Source organism: Melanostigma gelatinosum, assembly GCF_949748355.1.
Source record: "Melanostigma gelatinosum genome assembly, chromosome: 13".
NCBI lineage: Eukaryota > Metazoa > Chordata > Actinopteri > Perciformes > Zoarcidae > Melanostigma > Melanostigma gelatinosum.
Genome location: NC_136646.1, coordinates 23,723,037 through 23,742,088, shown reverse-complemented (window position 1 = coordinate 23,742,088; position 19,052 = coordinate 23,723,037). Strand labels below are relative to the sequence as shown.

The 19,052-nt window shown below is 40.3% G+C and overlaps 3 protein-coding genes across 4 annotated transcripts; 1 reads left to right on the top strand and 2 right to left on the bottom strand.

The window, feature by feature from the left end:
• Positions 1-92: 92 nt before the first annotated feature.
• LOC306787226 (protein NATD1-like) lies at positions 93-2,053 on the bottom strand. The gene is made up of 3 exons (XM_079282315.1): positions 1,880-2,053; positions 1,043-1,152; positions 93-969 (listed from the first exon to the last, which is right to left on the bottom strand). Exons 1-3 carry the CDS (start codon positions 2,013-2,015, stop codon positions 853-855), a joined length of 363 nt encoding a protein of 120 aa, XP_079138441.1. The 5' UTR covers positions 2,016-2,053; the 3' UTR covers positions 93-852.
• A 662-nt stretch (positions 2,054-2,715) lies between these two features.
• Positions 2,716-8,727, bottom strand: dhrs7ca (dehydrogenase/reductase (SDR family) member 7Ca). 2 transcript variants are annotated; one of them, XM_079282367.1, is made up of 8 exons: positions 8,605-8,714; positions 6,779-6,804; positions 6,377-6,554; positions 5,509-5,621; positions 5,154-5,364; positions 4,975-5,067; positions 4,217-4,366; positions 2,716-3,255 (listed from the first exon to the last, which is right to left on the bottom strand). In XM_079282367.1, the coding sequence occupies exons 3-8, from the start codon at positions 6,537-6,539 to the stop codon at positions 3,038-3,040; spliced, it is 948 nt and encodes a 315-aa protein (XP_079138493.1). In that variant the 5' UTR covers positions 6,540-6,554; positions 6,779-6,804; positions 8,605-8,714; the 3' UTR covers positions 2,716-3,037. The 2 variants fall into 2 exon arrangements, with proteins under 2 accessions (XP_079138493.1, XP_079138494.1); XM_079282368.1 differs by lacking the exon at positions 6,779-6,804 and having other exon boundaries at positions 8,605-8,727.
• Positions 8,728-10,011: 1,284 nt separating this feature from the next.
• On the top strand, positions 10,012-18,045 carry LOC306787421 (splicing factor U2AF 65 kDa subunit-like; the record flags this gene model as incomplete). The annotated part of the gene is made up of 11 exons (XM_079282540.1): positions 10,012-10,060; positions 11,607-11,967; positions 12,375-12,478; positions 12,732-12,883; positions 13,001-13,117; positions 13,368-13,506; positions 13,591-13,670; positions 15,865-15,987; positions 16,071-16,200; positions 16,395-16,624; positions 16,852-18,045. The coding sequence occupies 11 exons, from the start codon at positions 10,012-10,014 to the stop codon at positions 16,981-16,983; spliced, it is 1,617 nt and encodes a 538-aa protein (XP_079138666.1). The 3' UTR covers positions 16,984-18,045.
• Between the last annotated feature and the right edge of the window lie 1,007 nt (positions 18,046-19,052).

Here is a 19,052-nt window from a genome sequence, read left to right as displayed (position 1 = left end):
TGTTTGTTGCCACGGATTCTTTCTTTATTTCCGGAAATAATGTAACATGGTCGGCTTTGACACAACATGTATTTCATCAAATCTTTCCGTGTGATATTGTTTGTGGGAGGAAGCGGGCTGCAATTTCCACGTCTTCGCACTAATCTGAGGAAAGCTGCAGGATGTGCAGGCAGCTGCAGCTCCTTTGTGTGTCGTGCGCGGGCGCCTGTAGAGACTTCTCCTGACGAGAACGCGCAGCGAGGGGGCCTGATCGTTCTGCCCCAAGCTGAATCTATTTGAGGGCACTGATTGGCTAAATTGTATGTCACTCATTTATATCTTGAATCAGCAATTGGCTAAACTGCTTCATAGACCCGCCTCTTTTGGGCCAAAACGATCAGGCCCCCCAAGCTGCGCGTTCTCAGAGTGTCGTGCACACAGACAGAGAGCATGAGCAGGAAAAGCATATATTTTGCGCAGATATCATATTTTACACACATTACTGGGTACATTCCATCGTTCAAAAACACAAATATTGACAATTTGTATAATTTATGATTATTATAATTATTTTTTTTTTTTCCTTTTTTGTGTGGCTCATGGTGGGGCCATGCCCCATGGCCCTCTATTGACCAGCCGCCACTGGTGTGATTACAGACAAGCATCTTCAAACCCAGAATTCATTTCAGGGAGATTTTCCGTAACTTTATTCATAATTACGTTGGATTAAATGCATGTCTCTGTTCTGAATTATATGTGCCTAACTTTAATGGGGTTTGGTCAAACATCTCTACAATATAAATATATGACTTATTGATCCATTGACACGCAAGGTTATTGTTGATTTGAGGTAGAATCTCATCTGTTCTTCAGTCAAGTCATGACACGTTGTTCATAACGCTGTCGCGGGTTTTCCTCGATGTATTTCTTTATATACCAACAGGAGACATGAGCCTTGAGGTTTTCCTCAACCAGGAAGTCCATGGCAGCCTGTAAGAGGAGCATTTACTACATGAAGAACAAGCGGTTCATCGCCGACTGACGCGTAGCGAGTTTAACTTACCTGAGACAGAAGAGCAGCAACACCGTGGCCCCTGAAGGTCCCCGGTACAAAGGTTGACATGAGATCCACCTCCTTCTCCCCGGTGAACCTGTAGAGCAGCACAGCACAGTCTGTGGCGAGAGGAAGAGGAGAAAGAGGAAGACAATTTAAAATGACTGGGATCCAAATAACAACAACGGAGCTCATTCGGGAATCACAGACAACAAGGGGCCCAGGATGAGCTCATTAAACAACAGTTTACTTTGAATTGTACAAGTATTTATTGCTTTAACTCATGTTGTCTTATGAGGGAGCAGTTGTCACATCTTTTGATTCATTGTAATGGGGGTGAGGGACATTAGGTGGAGGCTATGGCCCTTTTTACAGATATTTTGAACAATACCAAGGTCCCTCCTGAAATACCTGTATTTAAGTGGCCCCCACGTGTCTGTTACTACAGTGCTGCTGTGGCCAACTAGCCACAAATGTACTGAAATGTGTGACTTTTGCTTGTAATGTGTACGCCGAACGGTTTGGCGGATAGTAACAAATTGTATTAAGTAGCCTACAAGTCATTAATATCGTTTGAGCAGCGTGTGCACAGGCCGAAGTCAAATTAAATCTTACGATCTTTAAACGAAGTTTCGCTCACAGTTCTCGACGTACAAAAACGAGGCTGTACATATTTGAACAAAATCTAAATATACGTCCGTAAAGAATCAGCTGTTTAGTGTAAACAAATGTAAATGATTCTATCGGACAGACTTGTTCATTTCAGCAAGCCGCATGTGGACCCCGGGCTCTCCTTCGGGATCTCCCCCGTTACCGGTGCGCCCAGCCCGGCTCCCCTCTGCTTACCAGCCCCGCTGTCCGGAGAGACGGTGAAGCGCCGGTTCTGTCGGTCGTGTTCCACCGTTAACGCACTGAAGGCGGCAGGATGAGGGTTCAGTCGGAGAGTCCCCGCAGTGAGTCTGGAGAATACTTTAAAGGCCATTTATACATGAAAAAGACACGTAATACTAGTACAGTGGAAGGTAGTAGTAGTTGTACAGAGTGACCACCAGGGGGCGCCTTCGCTCCCAAGACAATGATTAACTTCTTTATCACCTTTTTTTTTTTTTTTAGACATTTAGACATTTTAGAAATTAGGTGCGTATTGTTTTTATATGTTTTCACAATTTATTCCACTATCACTTAATTTACAGTTTACAGTTACTAATTTACAGTTATTAGTTATGTAGATCTTCTAGAAAGATCTACATAATTTGGTATTAATTTAAGAGAAAACACAAAAGGTATGAATAATAATTACCCGTCTATCTGTTTACAGGCAAGCCTACAATTCAACAGATATGGAGAGTAACAATCAATGAATATTTACTTAAATTTAATTAAATTCAATTGAGCTTTTCGTTAAAAAAAAACTATTTAATTTGTGTCAAATTAAATGTTTATTTCCAGAAAATCTAAGTGGAAATCACCAACTTTAAAGTGTTCATTTTTTATTTCAGCATGTGTGTTCCTGGTGCCAGCAATAAACTGTTGGAAAAATTAAATTGACTTAAATTAATAATAAAATGCATTAAAAGAAAAAGAAAATAACTTTTAAATGATTAGAGCTTTCACATAAATACTTTGTATTTCTCTTGTAAAGAGACAAATACCAAATACCAAAAAGCCACAAATACAAGAACAAATACAACATTTTCTTTTTAATGACCATTTCTCATGCCAATACTGAACCTTGATGATCATTTTCTGCATGTTTACATGCAAAATATACAGAAAACTGTGAACAATCAAAGCATAACCTAACATATGAATTATCCTTTGGATGTAGTTTGCATCCCAAATGCTGTGTGGACATTATTTTTAAATGATAAATGTAAGTTAAAGACCATCTTGGCCATATGGCTTAAACATCTTGAATAGTGCAAACAGGACAAACAGCAGATTATTGATCATGTTTTAGATTGGCTGCTTGGGTGAAAGGGTGAAACATCATGAAACACGTCCTCAGTGATCACACGACATGTTCTCAGCGGCTGCAGCGCTCTTCACTCCTGCAGCCATCACAGCGAAGAACGCGTCGGGGAAGAAGCATCTGGTGAAGAGCGCCACCTTCGGCAGCGAGGGAGCGATCAGCACCTCTTTCCTCTTGTTGCTCAACGTCTTCACGATCTCAGTCGCTGCCTCGTCCGGAGAAACGCCGAGAGGTTTCTTTGTGTACAACACTGCGAAGATCAGAGAGACGACATAATACAGTTTGTATTCATTAAAGTTCTCCTCAAACGTAGTCCAACTACGAGTAGACTGAACCAAAGTTCACTTTTTATAAATCTTTTTTCAAGTGTAACATATTTAAGTGGAAGTTTGAGGTACTCGCACTTGTATATTTCCATTTAATGCTACTTTATACTTCCACATTTCAGAGGTAAATATTTCACTCTTTACCACTCTATATTTATTATAACAGCTACTTTGAAGATCAATATTTTATACATAAACATATGATCAGGTTTTTGAAATATGCAGTTGTATTTATGTGAAGACAAAAATGAATCAATACTAATAATCCAATAATTTATACATATGATAAATATGACACTTTGATCAGGGCCATTTTGCAAAGTGAGTACTTTCAATTTGTGATACCTGAAGTACATTTTGCTGGAGGTAATTGTGTACTTTTACTTTTATAATTGAACTTGTATTGGAGTATTTTTTATATTGTGGTATTTACTTTTACTCAAGTAAATTATCTAAATACTTCCAGAGTTTTCTGTCTGTAGCTCAAATGAAGGTAAAATGCCGTTTAAAATAGAAAATAACTTACTAAAAATGATATCTCTATTTCCTTTTTGTAATCACCATTTTATTTCCTTTTAGTGTTTTTTTCCTGGTAAAAATATACGATAAACTCAATTTAGTCTTAATCCGATAATAGCAGATTAAAAATCAATTATTGCAGTTTAAGAACATGATCCATATACACATGATATCGACTAAAATATTAGAGGAAATACAAATTCTCTGGGAGCCTAAAATATCCACAGAATTGGAATCAAATCAAAAGTGTTGCTCAGGGGAAAATGTTGATAATGTTCAGAATCAGAATCATCCTCTGGGGACCAAGAATATACGGCAGTAAAAAATCCCACGTTTGGTTGAACTTCATCCTCTGACTTTACTCACATGACCAGATGGATTTGGAGGCTTCTGAGTCGGACGAGGCCGAGCGAGTGATGAAGGTGTGGTTGATGGTGCTGACGGAGATGCCGAACTCTTCCACTTCAGCTCTCAGGCAGTCGAAGAAGGCCTGGACCGCATGTTTAGAGGCTGCGTCTGGAATAACACACAAAGTAAAAACACAGTATCTTTACACTACATCCATGTACATGTACATGTAGTTCTGGGTTATTTAGCCTGTTGGTAGTGTAGCATCCAACCACATAGCAGCTTTTAGCCATTTTTATTTCAGTGACAAGGAGGCACCTTCACACAATGCAAATGGCGAGCGATGAATTGTTTTACCCTCCGGTGTGGGCGGGACTTAAATGTGCTAAGTGTCTAGCTTAGTTTAGCGTGCTAGCATGCTAATATTTGCTACGAAAGTACAGCTGAGGCTGATGGGAATGTCAGGAGTTTTACAGCGTTGGACACATTAAGCATCGACCTGATGATGGCACTCGATGAAAAGTCAGAGGGTCACTAAAGTTATTACAATTCATCCTCTGGGGAACATGAATGCGTGCATCGAATTTCCAATCGATCCAAAAAGTTGTCACGCAGAACCACAAATGTAACTTCGTGATGAGTTCTACAGCAAAACATCTGGGGACCATTAATGTTTGGGCAAAGTTTAACGGTAATCCCTCTAATATTTCATGAGAATAAGTACAATAGCACCCCAAAATAAGAAGTACAATTGTATTTCCCTTCATAAAACTCACATGAAGTGCGAAAAGGCACAGCTATTTTCCCCTGGATGCTGTTGACCAGGAGCAGGTGACCGGTTCTCCTGGAGATCATTGAGGGCAGCAAACCTGAAACAGAAATGTTTCAACACACCGCAGAGCAACAACAAACGCTGTCGTACTTCTACGGACCGAAGTGTGTCTCCATCGTCTACCTTTGGCCAGCGTGGCCGGTCCAAAGTAGTTGTTGTCCATCAGTAACTTGTCCATCTCCAGAGACACGCTCTGTGCCGGAGCTTTGATCTTCATGCTGCTGTTGAAGATGACGATGTCCAGGCAGCCGTAACACTCCAGGATCTCAGAGATCACATCGGGCATGCTGTCCATGTCGCCGAAATCCAGCAGCACCAGTTTAGAGGGAAACATCTGAGGAACGGGGATTAGAAGTACATTTACTCAAAGATAGTTTAATACTTGATCCATTGTAAGCTGCTTTATACTTCTACTTGTAACGTAGTATTTTAGTGTTGAGCCGCTCTCTGTTTCCTGTTTCAGAGCTGGTATTCTTACTCGAGTTGGGTCTGAGGCGTTCGCCAAATCATCGGCAAGTTCTTCAAGCTCCTCCCAACTCTTCCCACAGAGGATGAGCCTCGCTCCTCCTCGATGAAACACACCTGCACATTCTGCATTCAAAATATAAAGTTCACTGTGAAATCAAATGGATGACCAGAATCTTAGCAGAGCAAATACTTTGCAGAGCAGTTTGTTATTTGGTGAAGTTACTACGAGGAACTTTTTCTGTGTTGGTTCTGTTGGTCCCTGTGGACTAAAGCTGTAGTGTTTCTGAGCACCAGTCTCTTTAGAAAACCTCTCATTTTACTGCAGCAGGGTCCGACAGTCTGCTCCTCTCAGTCCTGGTTCTGGTTCTCCCGTGCCTCCCGTCCAGCAATAGGTCCTGGGTCTCCAGCAGCGTGGTGTCGGTGTTGGCTCCCAGAGAGGAGGAGCTCTGCTCCTGGAGGAGGAGGAGACGCTGCTGCTGCCGGGAGCTGAGCGCTCCTCCTCCCTCCGGAGCTCCGACTGCAGGTCCAAGGCTGCAGGTGAAGCCGGTCCACGGTGGACCGGTCTCTGCTGGAGGATCTGGGTCTGTCCACGGTGGACCGGTCTCTGCTGGAGGATCTGGGTCTGTCCACGGTGGACCGGTCTCTGCTGGAGTCTGAGCTGAAGGAGGTTCTGGTGAACCTGCATGAGTTCATCTGGTTTCATCAGAATCCGACCCGGTGGCCCCGATGACGAGCATCAAGAATAACTCTATAGAAACAGACCATCTTCTCTCTGATGGTCTCTTTACTGATGGAGGTCTGATAGAGGATCAGGACTAAACTGAGACTGGGTCACAACCAGTTAAAAGTTCCTCACAGTAACTTTAAAGCATTGTTACCTTTTCCAAGCCCGGATAAAGCGTCGGTTACAACCACCACTTTATTGCGTACTGACGTTGTGGACAGCAGACCCATGATGAAGCTATAGAGGTAGAAGAATCCAGCTGTGAGCACGATCACACATGGAACCAGGAGAACAGTGGTGGTCCAAACTGAGTCCATCTCCTGCAGGATATCCTGGAAAAGGTTTTCATTTTATATTCAATGTGCAGAATTGACACGAAACAAAAGTATGGATATATCTTTGTAAGTGCTGGCAGTAAATATTAAATTAATAGTTTGACATTCTGAGACGCTTATTCACTTTCTGATGGAGATTTAAATACAAGATTTCAACCAGAAAACGGTTAGCTTAGCTTAGCATAAGGCCTGAAAACAGGGAGGAATTATGCAAAACTCACCGTAAAATGTTGTAACACTTTGGTTTCTGTAAGAAATAAACAAACAAGATGCTACATATTAACAGTGAGCTATGAGCCAGGCTAGCTGTTTCCCACTATTTCCAGTCTTTGTGCTAAGCTACGCTAACTAGCTGACTGGAGCTTCATATTCATCATACATTACATTGGTGCCAATCTTCTCATCTAAATCTCAGGAAGAAAGTGAATAAGTGTTTAACGTTAGCTGAGTTTTGTTGTTTGTTCTTATAGTATGTTTGATGCTTTAAACATACTTTTTAGATGAAAAATTATTTTTCTGAAGATGCAGATGAGATGGGATGAGATGTCCATTTCAGATCTAGTGAACATGAGAAAAGGAGCGTTTCGTACCCAAAAGCTCTCCGGCTCCGTAACATTGGACTCCATCTCACCTGCTTCAACCATTTTTTAATCTAACTACTTTTACAACTCTGAAATACAAACAGTGAAGACATCTTTTTAAACATGTTCTTACATCAGTCATCCAAACAAAGAATAAATGATAAAAACCACATCATCAATGAGATTTGTGCCAATTACATATACTGTACATATACAGACGGTCAGTGCTGCATGAGGAAAAATCACGTTCACCAATCAGAAAACTGTAAATATTATTAATTTAATCCTAATTTAGAATTATGAAATCCAGCCTTTTAACTTTTGAAACAATAATTTAAACCTACTTGTATTCTTCCAGATTTTAGTTAAAATTTTATGAATCGTGTATGTGAGGATATTTTAAACACGGATTATTGAACAGCCCCAACCCGGGAACAGGACCTGAAACACTACCAGGGTCTCGCTCAATCAATCAATTAATCAATGACTCAGTTGGTCAGTCGGCCAAATGACCACAAAGAAATGCAAAATCACTACAAAGAGACAGAAAACCACCACGAAAGAGAAACAAAATGTGACCACAAAAGATGAAAAACAAATGGCCAAAAATAGACACTAAATGAACACAAAAAGATGCAAAACAAACACAACAACAACCACAGCGACGCAGAAAGACCACAAAGAGACACAAAATGACCACAAGAGACACGGAACAACTACAAAAAGACACAAAACAACCACAAAAAGACCAGGAAACACGAACCAACTCGATTCAAAACAAACACAAAGAGTCATAAAACAACTTCAAAAAGACACAAAACAACTACAAAAAGACACAAAACAACCAGGAAACACGAACCAACTCGATGCAAAACAAACACAAAGAGTCATAAAACAACTTCAAAGAGACACAAAACAACTCGACTAGAGGTCTGTTGATCCCATGTAAGATGTCTTATGTCTGTGTCCTCTGGCTCCTTGTCTCCTAATCCGTCCATGACCTCATCGAGTTATCTTTCACTTTAAGTGTAATCTGTTAGAAACCTCTTGAAAAGGCCCCTTTCTGTTGTCAGATTATAAAGACAGGCACTTGCATGTTCTAGATTTGTCCAACAGGGAATTTGAAGATAACCTTTCGGTTTAGGTTTACCATGCCAAGCACCGGCTGTTGTCTAAATATACACATGCCCTAGAAATAGATACTGTACCTCTCACAAAGAGTCAATGCCACAGAGAACCAGCCACATTATTCCTCAACAGAGTCAAGAGATACAGGAACACAATCAAAAACTGAACAGCAACAAAAATAAAGAAAGACACTTTTTTTATTCCAAGCAGCAGCTGATGTTTAGAATAAAAGTTTGCTGACAACGCGTCTTGGCACTTTGCACGAGTGAGTTAAAGAGAGCCGGTCACGTCTAACTGACCTCGATCCAGCAAGAAATGAATTAGCAGCCAACACTTACTGCTTCTGAGGCCTCTGCAGGTGTTCTGGGGTTTATTCGCCTCCCGAGGAGCTGCTCGCCTCAGCAGCTCATTCACAGAGCTCTTCTGACATGACGGGCTGCAGCGCTGCCAGAGCAATACTCTTTTGAGCTCTTTTAATAGCAGCACAGCTGAGTCAGTTATTTTCCACATATGTTGTCGACATGTTTATGTTTAGAGTGACAGGGGAGAAGAGAGGGGAGGGGGGGCTGGGTGAGAGAGGCTTCTTTCAGGTGACATTTCTGATGTCCTGTACAAAGATTAATTACACATAAACACATCGAGTCATATCGAGCAAAACAGAATGAAAAGACAAAAAAGGAAATGTCATGCATTTTAAAACAATCTATGTAATGAGCAGCCAGAGGGAGAGCTGTGGTGTTGAGGTCTTCATGATGTTAGAGACTAAAGTAAAGTTTATTTATTTAGCACGTTTAATACAGTAGAGTAGAGCCAGTGAGCTTCAAAATAAAAAAGCAAAAAAAGAGGCAAAAATCATACATAACAAAACAAGAAAAATACAAACATCTAAAATAAGAAAGTATTACAATAAAACAATTGGAAAAAGACAAAATAAAGGAATAATAAAGAATTAAAACAGTATAAAAATAAAATCAATAAAAACTATTCTAAAGTTGTACCCTTTTAAATGAACAAATGTCCTTAAAAAGAAAGGATTGCATCATTAACAGTGGTTGCAACTATCTTTTTTATAGTAGCAAAAGTCCTGTACTCAATATAGTAAAAGTACTGCATTACCATAATAATAAAGTAAGAGTAAGCTTTTTGCATGATGGCGTCATATCGCAGGATTGTTATTAACATGTAGCTTTTTTATGTTGTTGCTAATTTGAAGTTCGGTTCTGGGTCGTGTCATCTGCAGAAATATTATCTATTATTTTTATATCTATATCTATTTTTTATGTTTATTCTTAATCTGTAAATATACTTAAATGATCAGATAAATGCAGTGGAATGAACACAATGTGAAAACCTGTGTAAATGCACTTAGTTACATTTCACCATAAGTAATATATATATGGTATGTACACATATATATATATTTTTTGTGCCACATGTATGAACATCGTGTGTTTGTATACACATTCCTTGAATCATAGACCTCTTTTTCCTGATTCCTTTATTTATTTCACGATGTGTAAATAAAGGTGAAACATTTTCTGAAACTAAAACCCCCGGTACGTCGGGATGCTTTTATTCTGACGGTTTTAACCGGATGTTGTACATCTATTGCCTCTGTCTTTGCTGGACTCCGGGGAGATTTCAGTGTCTTTTGCTGCACTGACACTCGGCGGACTGGTTGTGTGATCGTCCTCCTCGGACGCACAGACCTGCTGCATCTTCAGACACACAAACAAACAGAAACAATGTCGGATTTCGAGGAATTTGAGAAACAGCTGAGCGAGAATCGACAGGGTGAGTGTTAACTGTGCCCCCAATTTGGTCTTCAAGCTAGTGACATTACGCAATACACGTTATGATTATTGTTTGAATGAATAACTCCACCTGACAGCACAACTTTAGCGCGTACTTTTTCCCACAACGTGACTCAGCTAGTTCGTGTTAGCATAATTATTCATTATTAATATTTAAATATGAAAGATGCCGGTAACGTCATCCCACAGCCGTTGGTGAACCTGACGTAGTCTGGGTACCGGTGAGAGAACGCATTCGAAGGTACCTTCCGGCTCTCTCGTGCGCGAGATATGGGATTTTCTGAATTATTATGATGTACTTTTCAATTCAGCATCCATTGTTAAGTGTTGCAACACATTATTAATAGGATTAAACAAACTATAAAACGAATGTGTGCTTTTTTGTGGTTTTAGTCACCTGACAACAGAAACAAAGCAATAATAAATAAATAATAAAATAAATAAGGAGCTCATGTACAGTAAGATGAAGAAGTGACATAAAACACCAATCATTTTCCCAGACACAAAGAAATAAAGTATAAAAATATATGATAATACATCTAAAACTTGAGTTTAAATCAGCATGGAGCTGCCCGATGGATCCGATCTGAGCAGAAATGAGAAGTACCTCTATTGATTTGTTGAAAGCTCTTAAGTCGTGTTCTACCTGACGTTCTCCTTTTGCCAAGAAGAACAACCACATTAATCTGTCAGATTCCTCAAAGAAATACGACGCGGTGGTCTGTGGACTCCTCAGAGGAGCTGGAGGGAATCAGTTATTAATAATGAGAGGAGACGTGTTTTATGGTGGAACTTTATTTCACCTTGTGTGGTCATTGTTTTTAAGAAAGATGTATTTAACTGCAGTTAGTCCCATGAAATAAGTTCAGGTACAGTATTTAAAGGCAGGTCATCCCAGTAATTATAAGAATGAATGAGGAATATTAAAATAATATTAACAAGCTAATAATGCAGAAATTATTTGCATAATAATCTTAATTACTTAATTAAAGAGTGAGTAATGCAGTAATACTACATACTAGGGCTGCTTCCAACGGTGGCTTTTCATCTTCGTTCAGTCTGCACATTATGTTATGGATCAAATCAAAATCAAAAAATAAAATGTAAAAATACTTTTAACGACAAATTGTCCAAAACTCCAAAGATATTCAGGATACTATCACGTAAAATATGTTCTCAGATCCCTCACTGAAGTATTAGTATATTTATAGCAGCAAAATGTACTTAAAGTATCCAAAGTAAAAGTACTTACAATGAAAAATGCCCCTTTCACAGTGTTTAATTATGGAGCCTTCAAGGTCCCAAATCTAATATATATTTTTTAAACAGTATGAGCACAAGATAATAATAACGTGGGCATGATAAATACATTTTTAGTTATTACTCTATTTTTTTTAGTTTTGTTGTGGGACAGATTACAACTTTATCATTCTCATTGTCGACATCATGTAACCTCCATTGTTATTTATAAATGTGGAGTATTTAACAACAGACACAAATAGTAATCACTGCTTGTTGCTGCACAGAGAGAGAAAGAGAAAGACACAGAAAGAGGAGTCGCAGTGGATCTCCCGCCCGAGGCGACAAACATCGCAGCTGGAGCAAAGACAGAGGGAGCCGGAGCCGAGAGAAGAGGAGCCGAGAGATGAGGAGCCGGAGCCGAGAGATGAGGAGCCGAGAGATGAGGAGCCGGAGCCGAGAGAAGAGGAGCCGGAGCCGAGAGAAGAGGAGCCGGAGCCGAGAGAAGAGGAGCCGGAGCCGAGAGAAGAGGAGCCGGAGCCGAGAGAAGAGGAGCCGGAGCCGAGAGAAGAGGAGCCGAGAGATGAGGAGCCGAGACCGGAAGAGCCGGGACCGCCGGAGCTCCTCCAGGGACCATAAGAAGCACAGGTCAGTGGGGAAAGTCTGCAGGTACTTGTAGTACAATATACAGTTTTAATACTTTAACTGCATTTTCTGCTTATACGTTTATACAGAATATGTTTATAGTGTGGTATTAGTACTTTTACTTAAGTAAAGAATCAGAATACTTCCTCCTCCACTATGTAAATATCATATCTCCTGATGCAAATATAAGTTCTCTTTTAGCTGTTTTTGGTCTCCACCACCAGGGAAATATTTGTCTCTTCAGCTACTTAAAGCTACTTAATGCTCCACTATGTTCACCAGCTCGTCTCTAACTGTGTCTGTCTGATGTTTTCTGCTGAGCAGCGAGTGTACAGCGAGAACTGATGGCATTTAAGTGTCACTGTTAATACAGCGCTTGAGCTTTTATTTTGTAATTCCTCTGCTTCCAGCCACTCTCCGAGGCAAACAAGGAAGAAAAGGACCTGCAAGTATTGGGATGTGTCTCCTCCTGGCTTTGAACACATCACACCACTGCAATATAAAGCTATGCAAGGTACTTGTCGTGTTCTCCTTTTGCTCGTTTTAGAACAGAGAAAAGGCGTTACTTGTGTCTTCAGAACTTCCCTGAAAATAATATTGTTTTAACCATCCATGAGTAAAAGTCGAGGTTTTCTAAAGATTTTTAAATGGAGACCAACAAGTATTTCAAGAAAAGAAATATGCAGCATTGTTTGCAGAAGGTAACAGTTTTGTCGTTGAAGTTCCTGAGGTTCCTCACGTTCCTCACGTTCTTCTCTGTCCTCCAGCCGCCGGCCAGATACCAACGATAGCTCTGCTGGCGACATCCACCCCCACCGGAGTGGCTGCAGCTCCAGCACAAGCGCCCGTCGTTGGCAGTCAGATGACGAGACAAGCCAGGCGCCTCTACGTTGGAAACATTCCCTTTGGAGTAACTGAGGTGAAGCCTCTCTCGTTGCCCTTCTCTTAGACTTCCTGCTCGTTCTGTGGTATTCATGCCAAACACTGATATCTTCGTGTTGTTTCCAGCCATGCTGTTTGTTGTCTGCCTCCTCAGGAGTCCATGGCCGAGTTCTTCAACGCTCAGATGAGGCTCGCAGGCCTCTCGCAAGCCCCGAGCAACCCTGTGCTCGCTGTGCAGATCAACCAGGATAAAAACTTTGCTTTCTTAGAGGTGCGTCAGATGAGAAGGTCGTTATCACTCTCATGTCCGTCTGTTAGTGTTACGTATTAAGCTTCAGCCAGTTACCGGTCATAATAACAATATTAATAATAATAAACTGGGCATTTACACATTATCCAGACATATTGAATGTTTTCATATAGTTTATTTAAAGTCTGCTATTGTTACATGATTTGATGATAATATATAATATATATATGATGAAGCAGATGTTTCAACATCAAAACACTTTCCTCTCCAGTTCCGGTCCGTAGACGAGACGACGCAGGCGATGGCCTTCGATGGGATCATATTTCAGGGTCAGTCACTGAAGATCAGACGACCTCACGACTATCGGCCTTTACCCGGCATCTCAGAGCAGCCCGCCTTCCACGTTCCAGGTGTGTCCCTGACTCGTATGCAGCGATGACGTCTTCTGTTACACCGTAAACTCAATGTTTGTCTCGTTGTCTTGTTGTCTGTAGGTGTCGTCTCCACGGTCGTTCCCGACTCCCCCCACAAACTGTTCATAGGAGGCCTGCCCAACTACCTGAACGATGACCAGGTATTTAACCGAAAAACAGACTGAACAGGTGCACTCATGTTTCCTCTTTTTTTTCTTTCTCTCACCTGCTGAGGTTTGTTGTCGCATTTTAAACATCCACAAAATATGTTTTACGTTTCTTTATGTCATGAAAGAACTGTGTTGTTGTAGAGAGAAACAGAAGTAGAGATAAATGTTTATAAGAGCCAGAAACAGAACGTGACCCCGCAGCATAAACACAAAGCTAAAAACAGCACAAAAACAAATAGGTTCATTGTTCACAATGGGCAACTTCTCTCCGATTATTCTTTTTTATTTATTTTGCAAAAACCATATGATATCAAACAAACATGAATCATATCATGTCATTAATGATATAAAAAGGCTTTTTGTGAAGTAAACTGCTTATACCTTTCTCATGCTAAGCATACTGATTAAAGAAAGGTAAGACACGTCCAGTATATTTACAGAAGAGGCTGATAAACAGACATGTTTTATATCTGTGTGTGTTTAGACTCCCGATTCATTTGAGTCCATAATGTCAAAGAAAAAGTCCACTTTAAGAAAACAGGATCTTTTATTTTGAAATAGAGTGGCTGTCATACAGTCACCCTCCCAAATATCGATATCAGTATTTGCCTCAAAAATGCAAATGTAGTCAGGTTATACCTGCAGTCCGACTTTAACTGAGACAATACGTTTAGGTGGCTGTAGAAAGGCATTATGGGTAAAATCAGGCAGGTTCAGGGAAAGTGCGAACACCCACAAAAGTCACAAAAAAGTGCATTGAACGTTGTGAATGAATCACAACTAGAAGTTTAAATATGTGGTTGGACTTTTTCTTTGAGAATATCAAAAGTTACTTCAATATTTGCTCATAAAAAGGCTCCACTCCACTGAGTCTAAGACTCCATCTTTGCTCTCAGGTGAGAAGATGGTGAAAACTTTCTCTGTTACAGTTTAACTCATTCTGTCTCATTTAGTCGAACGAGCTCACAGAGCACATGAAGCCTGATGTATACGACGGCGTTTTAGGGCTGTTGTAGGTTCAAAATATACATATATACATATTTACAGGGCCGGGGGTGATATTCAGAGAAAGAACTTGGATATTCTCTGAGATTTAACTGGTAAATGGAGACAAAAATCACAAATTTATGAGAAAACAAACGTGAATATTCTGAGATCATAAAGCTGTAAATGTGCAAAACAAAGTGAATTTGCGACTTTAATCTCAGTGAATATCCACGTTTTTTCTTATTACTTTACTACTTTAATCTTGGAAATTTTGAAAGTTCTTTTCTGGGAATATTAACCATCTCCTCCGCCTCTGTAATCAACTGTATTTTAACCGACAATAGCCCTAACAGGCCGTCGTAGATGTATATTACTCACTGACTTCTTTTATTTTTTTACTTCTTGCAGTCACTTGCCACTGCGTTGATACTCACAGCTCTTTCATTTTTTGTTCCCCCACTTTGTCCCCAGCTAGGGGCCTGTAAGATCGTTAAGTCTGCGCTCATAATTTGTTCAGTAGTACTCATCTACTGCTGCCATGCCAACATGTAACACAAGGCAAGTAAGACATTCTGGTCCTCGCACGGATTCACTCCCAGCCGGCAGGCTCTTCTCTGTCTCCCATCATGCTTTTGGAGCGCGTTTAGGACTCGGGGATTTTAGGGGGTTTTAAGGCCTGAAGGATGAAGAGTTGAGGATGTTGTTGTTGTTGTTGTTGGTGGTTTTGTGGTGGTGGTGGGGGGGGGGGTTAATGTAAAGGTAAGAAAACATATTGTGCAACTCTTATTAACTGTAATTTGCCTGTATAGCTGGCAAAATACAATTTAAAAGTTAAAGTCAAAACATTTTATCGCTCAGCTTGTTCGAAAAAAGTTACAACTTTGAAAGTGAGATTATATATACCGGTACGATATAGTAATAATTATGTCTCTTATTTTGCTCAGATCCACGTCATCAGCTCTTCACTAAAGACACGAGCATCATCTCTTCTTCCTTCTATTCATAGCAATGCACAAATCTGTAAAAATGCAAAATGTTCAAAGGACCAAAGCCAATTCTATTTAACGCACACATTTTGTCTCCAGCAATAATGTCATCGGATAGACTTTGTGATTGATTGTTTCACTCTGTAGGTTTTTCTGCGTGTCCGCTGTGGATTTCCCGCCTCATATCTTCTCTCCTTGACTCTTCTTCGCAGGTGAAGGAGCTCTTGACTTCGTTCGGGCCTCTCAAAGCGTTCAACCTCGTGAAGGACAGTGCCACGTCACTGTCGAAGGGTTATGCCTTTTGCGAATACGTCGACGTCGGCGCCACCGATCAGGTAACGGTGCGACGAGCTGCTGAGATGAATGGCCGCGCTGTTTGAGATGTTCACTTTGAGGGCTGTGTGTTTTCCTCCGTCAGGCAGTCGTCGGACTCAACGGGATGCAGCTGGGCGACAAAAAGCTGATCGTCCAAAGGGCGAGCGTGGGAGCTAAGAACGCTCATCCTGTGAGTCCTTTTACCTTTTTCAATTCAATTAGAGAAGCAACAGGTGTGACAGTGAGCCAGCCAACTGGGAAATTACATCCTGAGATTTCCTGGGGTTCCTCCACAAAACCCGGAGGGGGGGGGCAGGAAGCAGCAGGCTTCATGGGAAATATATTTGTAATGAAAGTCAGGATCTTATTTCCAGAAACGGAGTCCGAGCTGATGAGTACGACTCTTCCCCCAACCCCCAGATCATAGAGACCCCAGTGACGCTGCAGGTCCCCGGGCTTCAGAGGCTGCAGAACTCCGGCATCCCCACGGAGGTGCTGTGCCTCCTCAACATGGTGATGTCCGAGGAGCTGGTGGACGACGAGGACTACGAGGAGATCCTGGAAGACATCCGCGAGGAGTGCTGCAAGTACGGCAGCGTCCGGTCCATCGAGATCCCCCGACCCGTCGACGGAGTGGAAGTCCCCGGCTGTGGAAAGGTACGAGTTTACATTGGCTTCTCTCGTCAGAACTGCATTTCCAAGATTTTCTATGGGAAACATTCAGGACTGAGAATGATGTTTTTTTCCTTTATGTTTTTTTTTTGGCCACAACACAATGTTTAATGAACTTCTCGCACATATAAAGGAGCTCCTGAATGAGTCACAGATCTGAGATCCTCGTCTCCAGACCGTTCAGGACCTGACGGACTGTTTTTTCTCTCCAGATCTTTGTGGAGTACGTTTCTGCTGCCGACTGTCACAAAGCCATGCAAGCTCTCACTGGCCGCAAGTTTGCCAACAGAGTGGTGGTCACCAAATACTACGACCCGGACATGTATCACAGACACGACTTTTGAAAGCACAGACGAAGTCCTTGCTTTCTGTGAGACTCGGTTTCTTTACTCCTCTGAATGTCGCGAACGCGTCAAGGAAAAGACTTGTTTTATTACGTCTTCTACTTCACAAACTGGACTGCAGTGTGTGTGTGTGTGTTTCTTCACTTAACTCCCAGCTTCAGCTTTAACAACAGTGAACATTCTGACTTTAAATATGAGTGTAGTATACATTAGATTTGTAGTAGAATGAATGTGACATGTACCTTAACTAATACTGCCTGATGATGCCAGAGTAGCTGGTCAAATGTTGAGATTAAACTCCTGAGCACAAACGTTTTATTTCTCTTCTTTTAGATTCGAGAAGCCATCGTCAATGTTTATTGTGGGGCTGTGAGAGTGAAAAAGTTTTTATTTATTTATTTTTCCAAAGTAATATTTTCTTCTGTGTGTCACATATTAATGTTCTTTAACCATATGAATAATGCTATTACATGCACTGCTTACATACACCAAATGTCTATGTTGTTTTTGTCAGAACGGCCTCAAAGGTCATTTTATAAATGTGAAATATCAAAGTAATAATCTCGAAGACACACAATGGTGGTCGAGCCTATGGTACGCTGATGAAAGCCTTTGTATTTGTAGTATTACAAACTGGGAACAATCTTAAAGAACTTAAAGAATTTAAGTGTAAAGAAATGTAAGCTACATGTTAGCATGTCTGGCTAAGTAGCTTACTAGCTACAGTAGCTAACTGAGGAGGCCAAGGAGCAATGGCCTCCTCAAAGTTTTATTCTTTGTGTGATTTGTCGGAGAATACATTAAATTAAAGCATTACTTTATTACGAAATAGTGCGGACACAAATAAGCAAACAAATCTGAGAAAATATGCATTAGAAGTCACCTGGTTTGCATATGCAGCAAACTGTCCTGTTTTAAATCGTATGTTCGTGTAATAAGTGGAACATATCAACTGATAATAAACAGCCACTGTGTTTCATATGTTTTTGGATGGCCAACAATTTGAAAAACCTTTTTAGTTTGAACAATCCTTGCCACTGCCATTGCCTTGAATAAATGCTCTCATCCACTGTCAGTCTGTCTGTGTGGAATACATTCATCTGTGACATTTGTTCAGTTACGTGATGATACAGATTTTTTAAAATTATTTATTTTAGTTTTGTGTTGTTTGTCTTTATATATGTGTTGTGTTTAGATACGAGTGTTCATCGCCCTCCAGTGGCCACAGTGAGAAACTGCAACACTATTTAACCCATGGCTAACACAGTGTTAATAGTTTAATCATTTTATATATGTATGTAGGAACATTATTTCTGTCATGAAATTGAAGTGTGAAAAACAACAACAGGAACATCAGTGTTTGTAATAATCATGCTTTGGTAAAAGCTCTTATATATTTCCCATATGAATAAAAGTCGCACATAACTGTTTTAAGTCACGAGAAGCCATTCTCCATTTCAATATGTATTTGAGAATTATCTCACAAAAAAACTCATTGAATAGAAGCAAAAATACATACTTCCTGAAAGTGTATTGCAATCCATTGAACCTAATGGTGAATTTGTCCTCATGATTTACAGTAGTTCTGTCCAACTTTTATTTTTGTGGAATATACAGAATCTGTAGTAGCCTCTTGCATCTGTGTACTGGAAATAATGAAAAAGAAACTACCTAAACAATAAAAACTTGTACTGTTAGATATGTTCCTTAAGTATATACATATGACATTGTAAGAATTTAGACCAATCAGAACCAATGTTGTGGCATGTTTACTTATCATACTGAATGTAGTCTTTGGGCACAAATGGGTTAAATTACAATTTTCTGGCGTGGAGATCAAATGTCAAGTTAGACGTAATATAATCCCTTCACTTCCGGTTATTACTTTCAAAATAAATAGTAAATACAAACCAATCTAGAGATGACTGTTTCAAACGTCTCCAAAATAGTTATCAAGCAAAACTTCCTTAAAGAAAACTAAATAAGACATGACCTCAGAATTAATTTTGATGGACTTGATGGTGATTGTATTGTCATGTTATTGTTATTGCACATGCAGGTAAACGCTG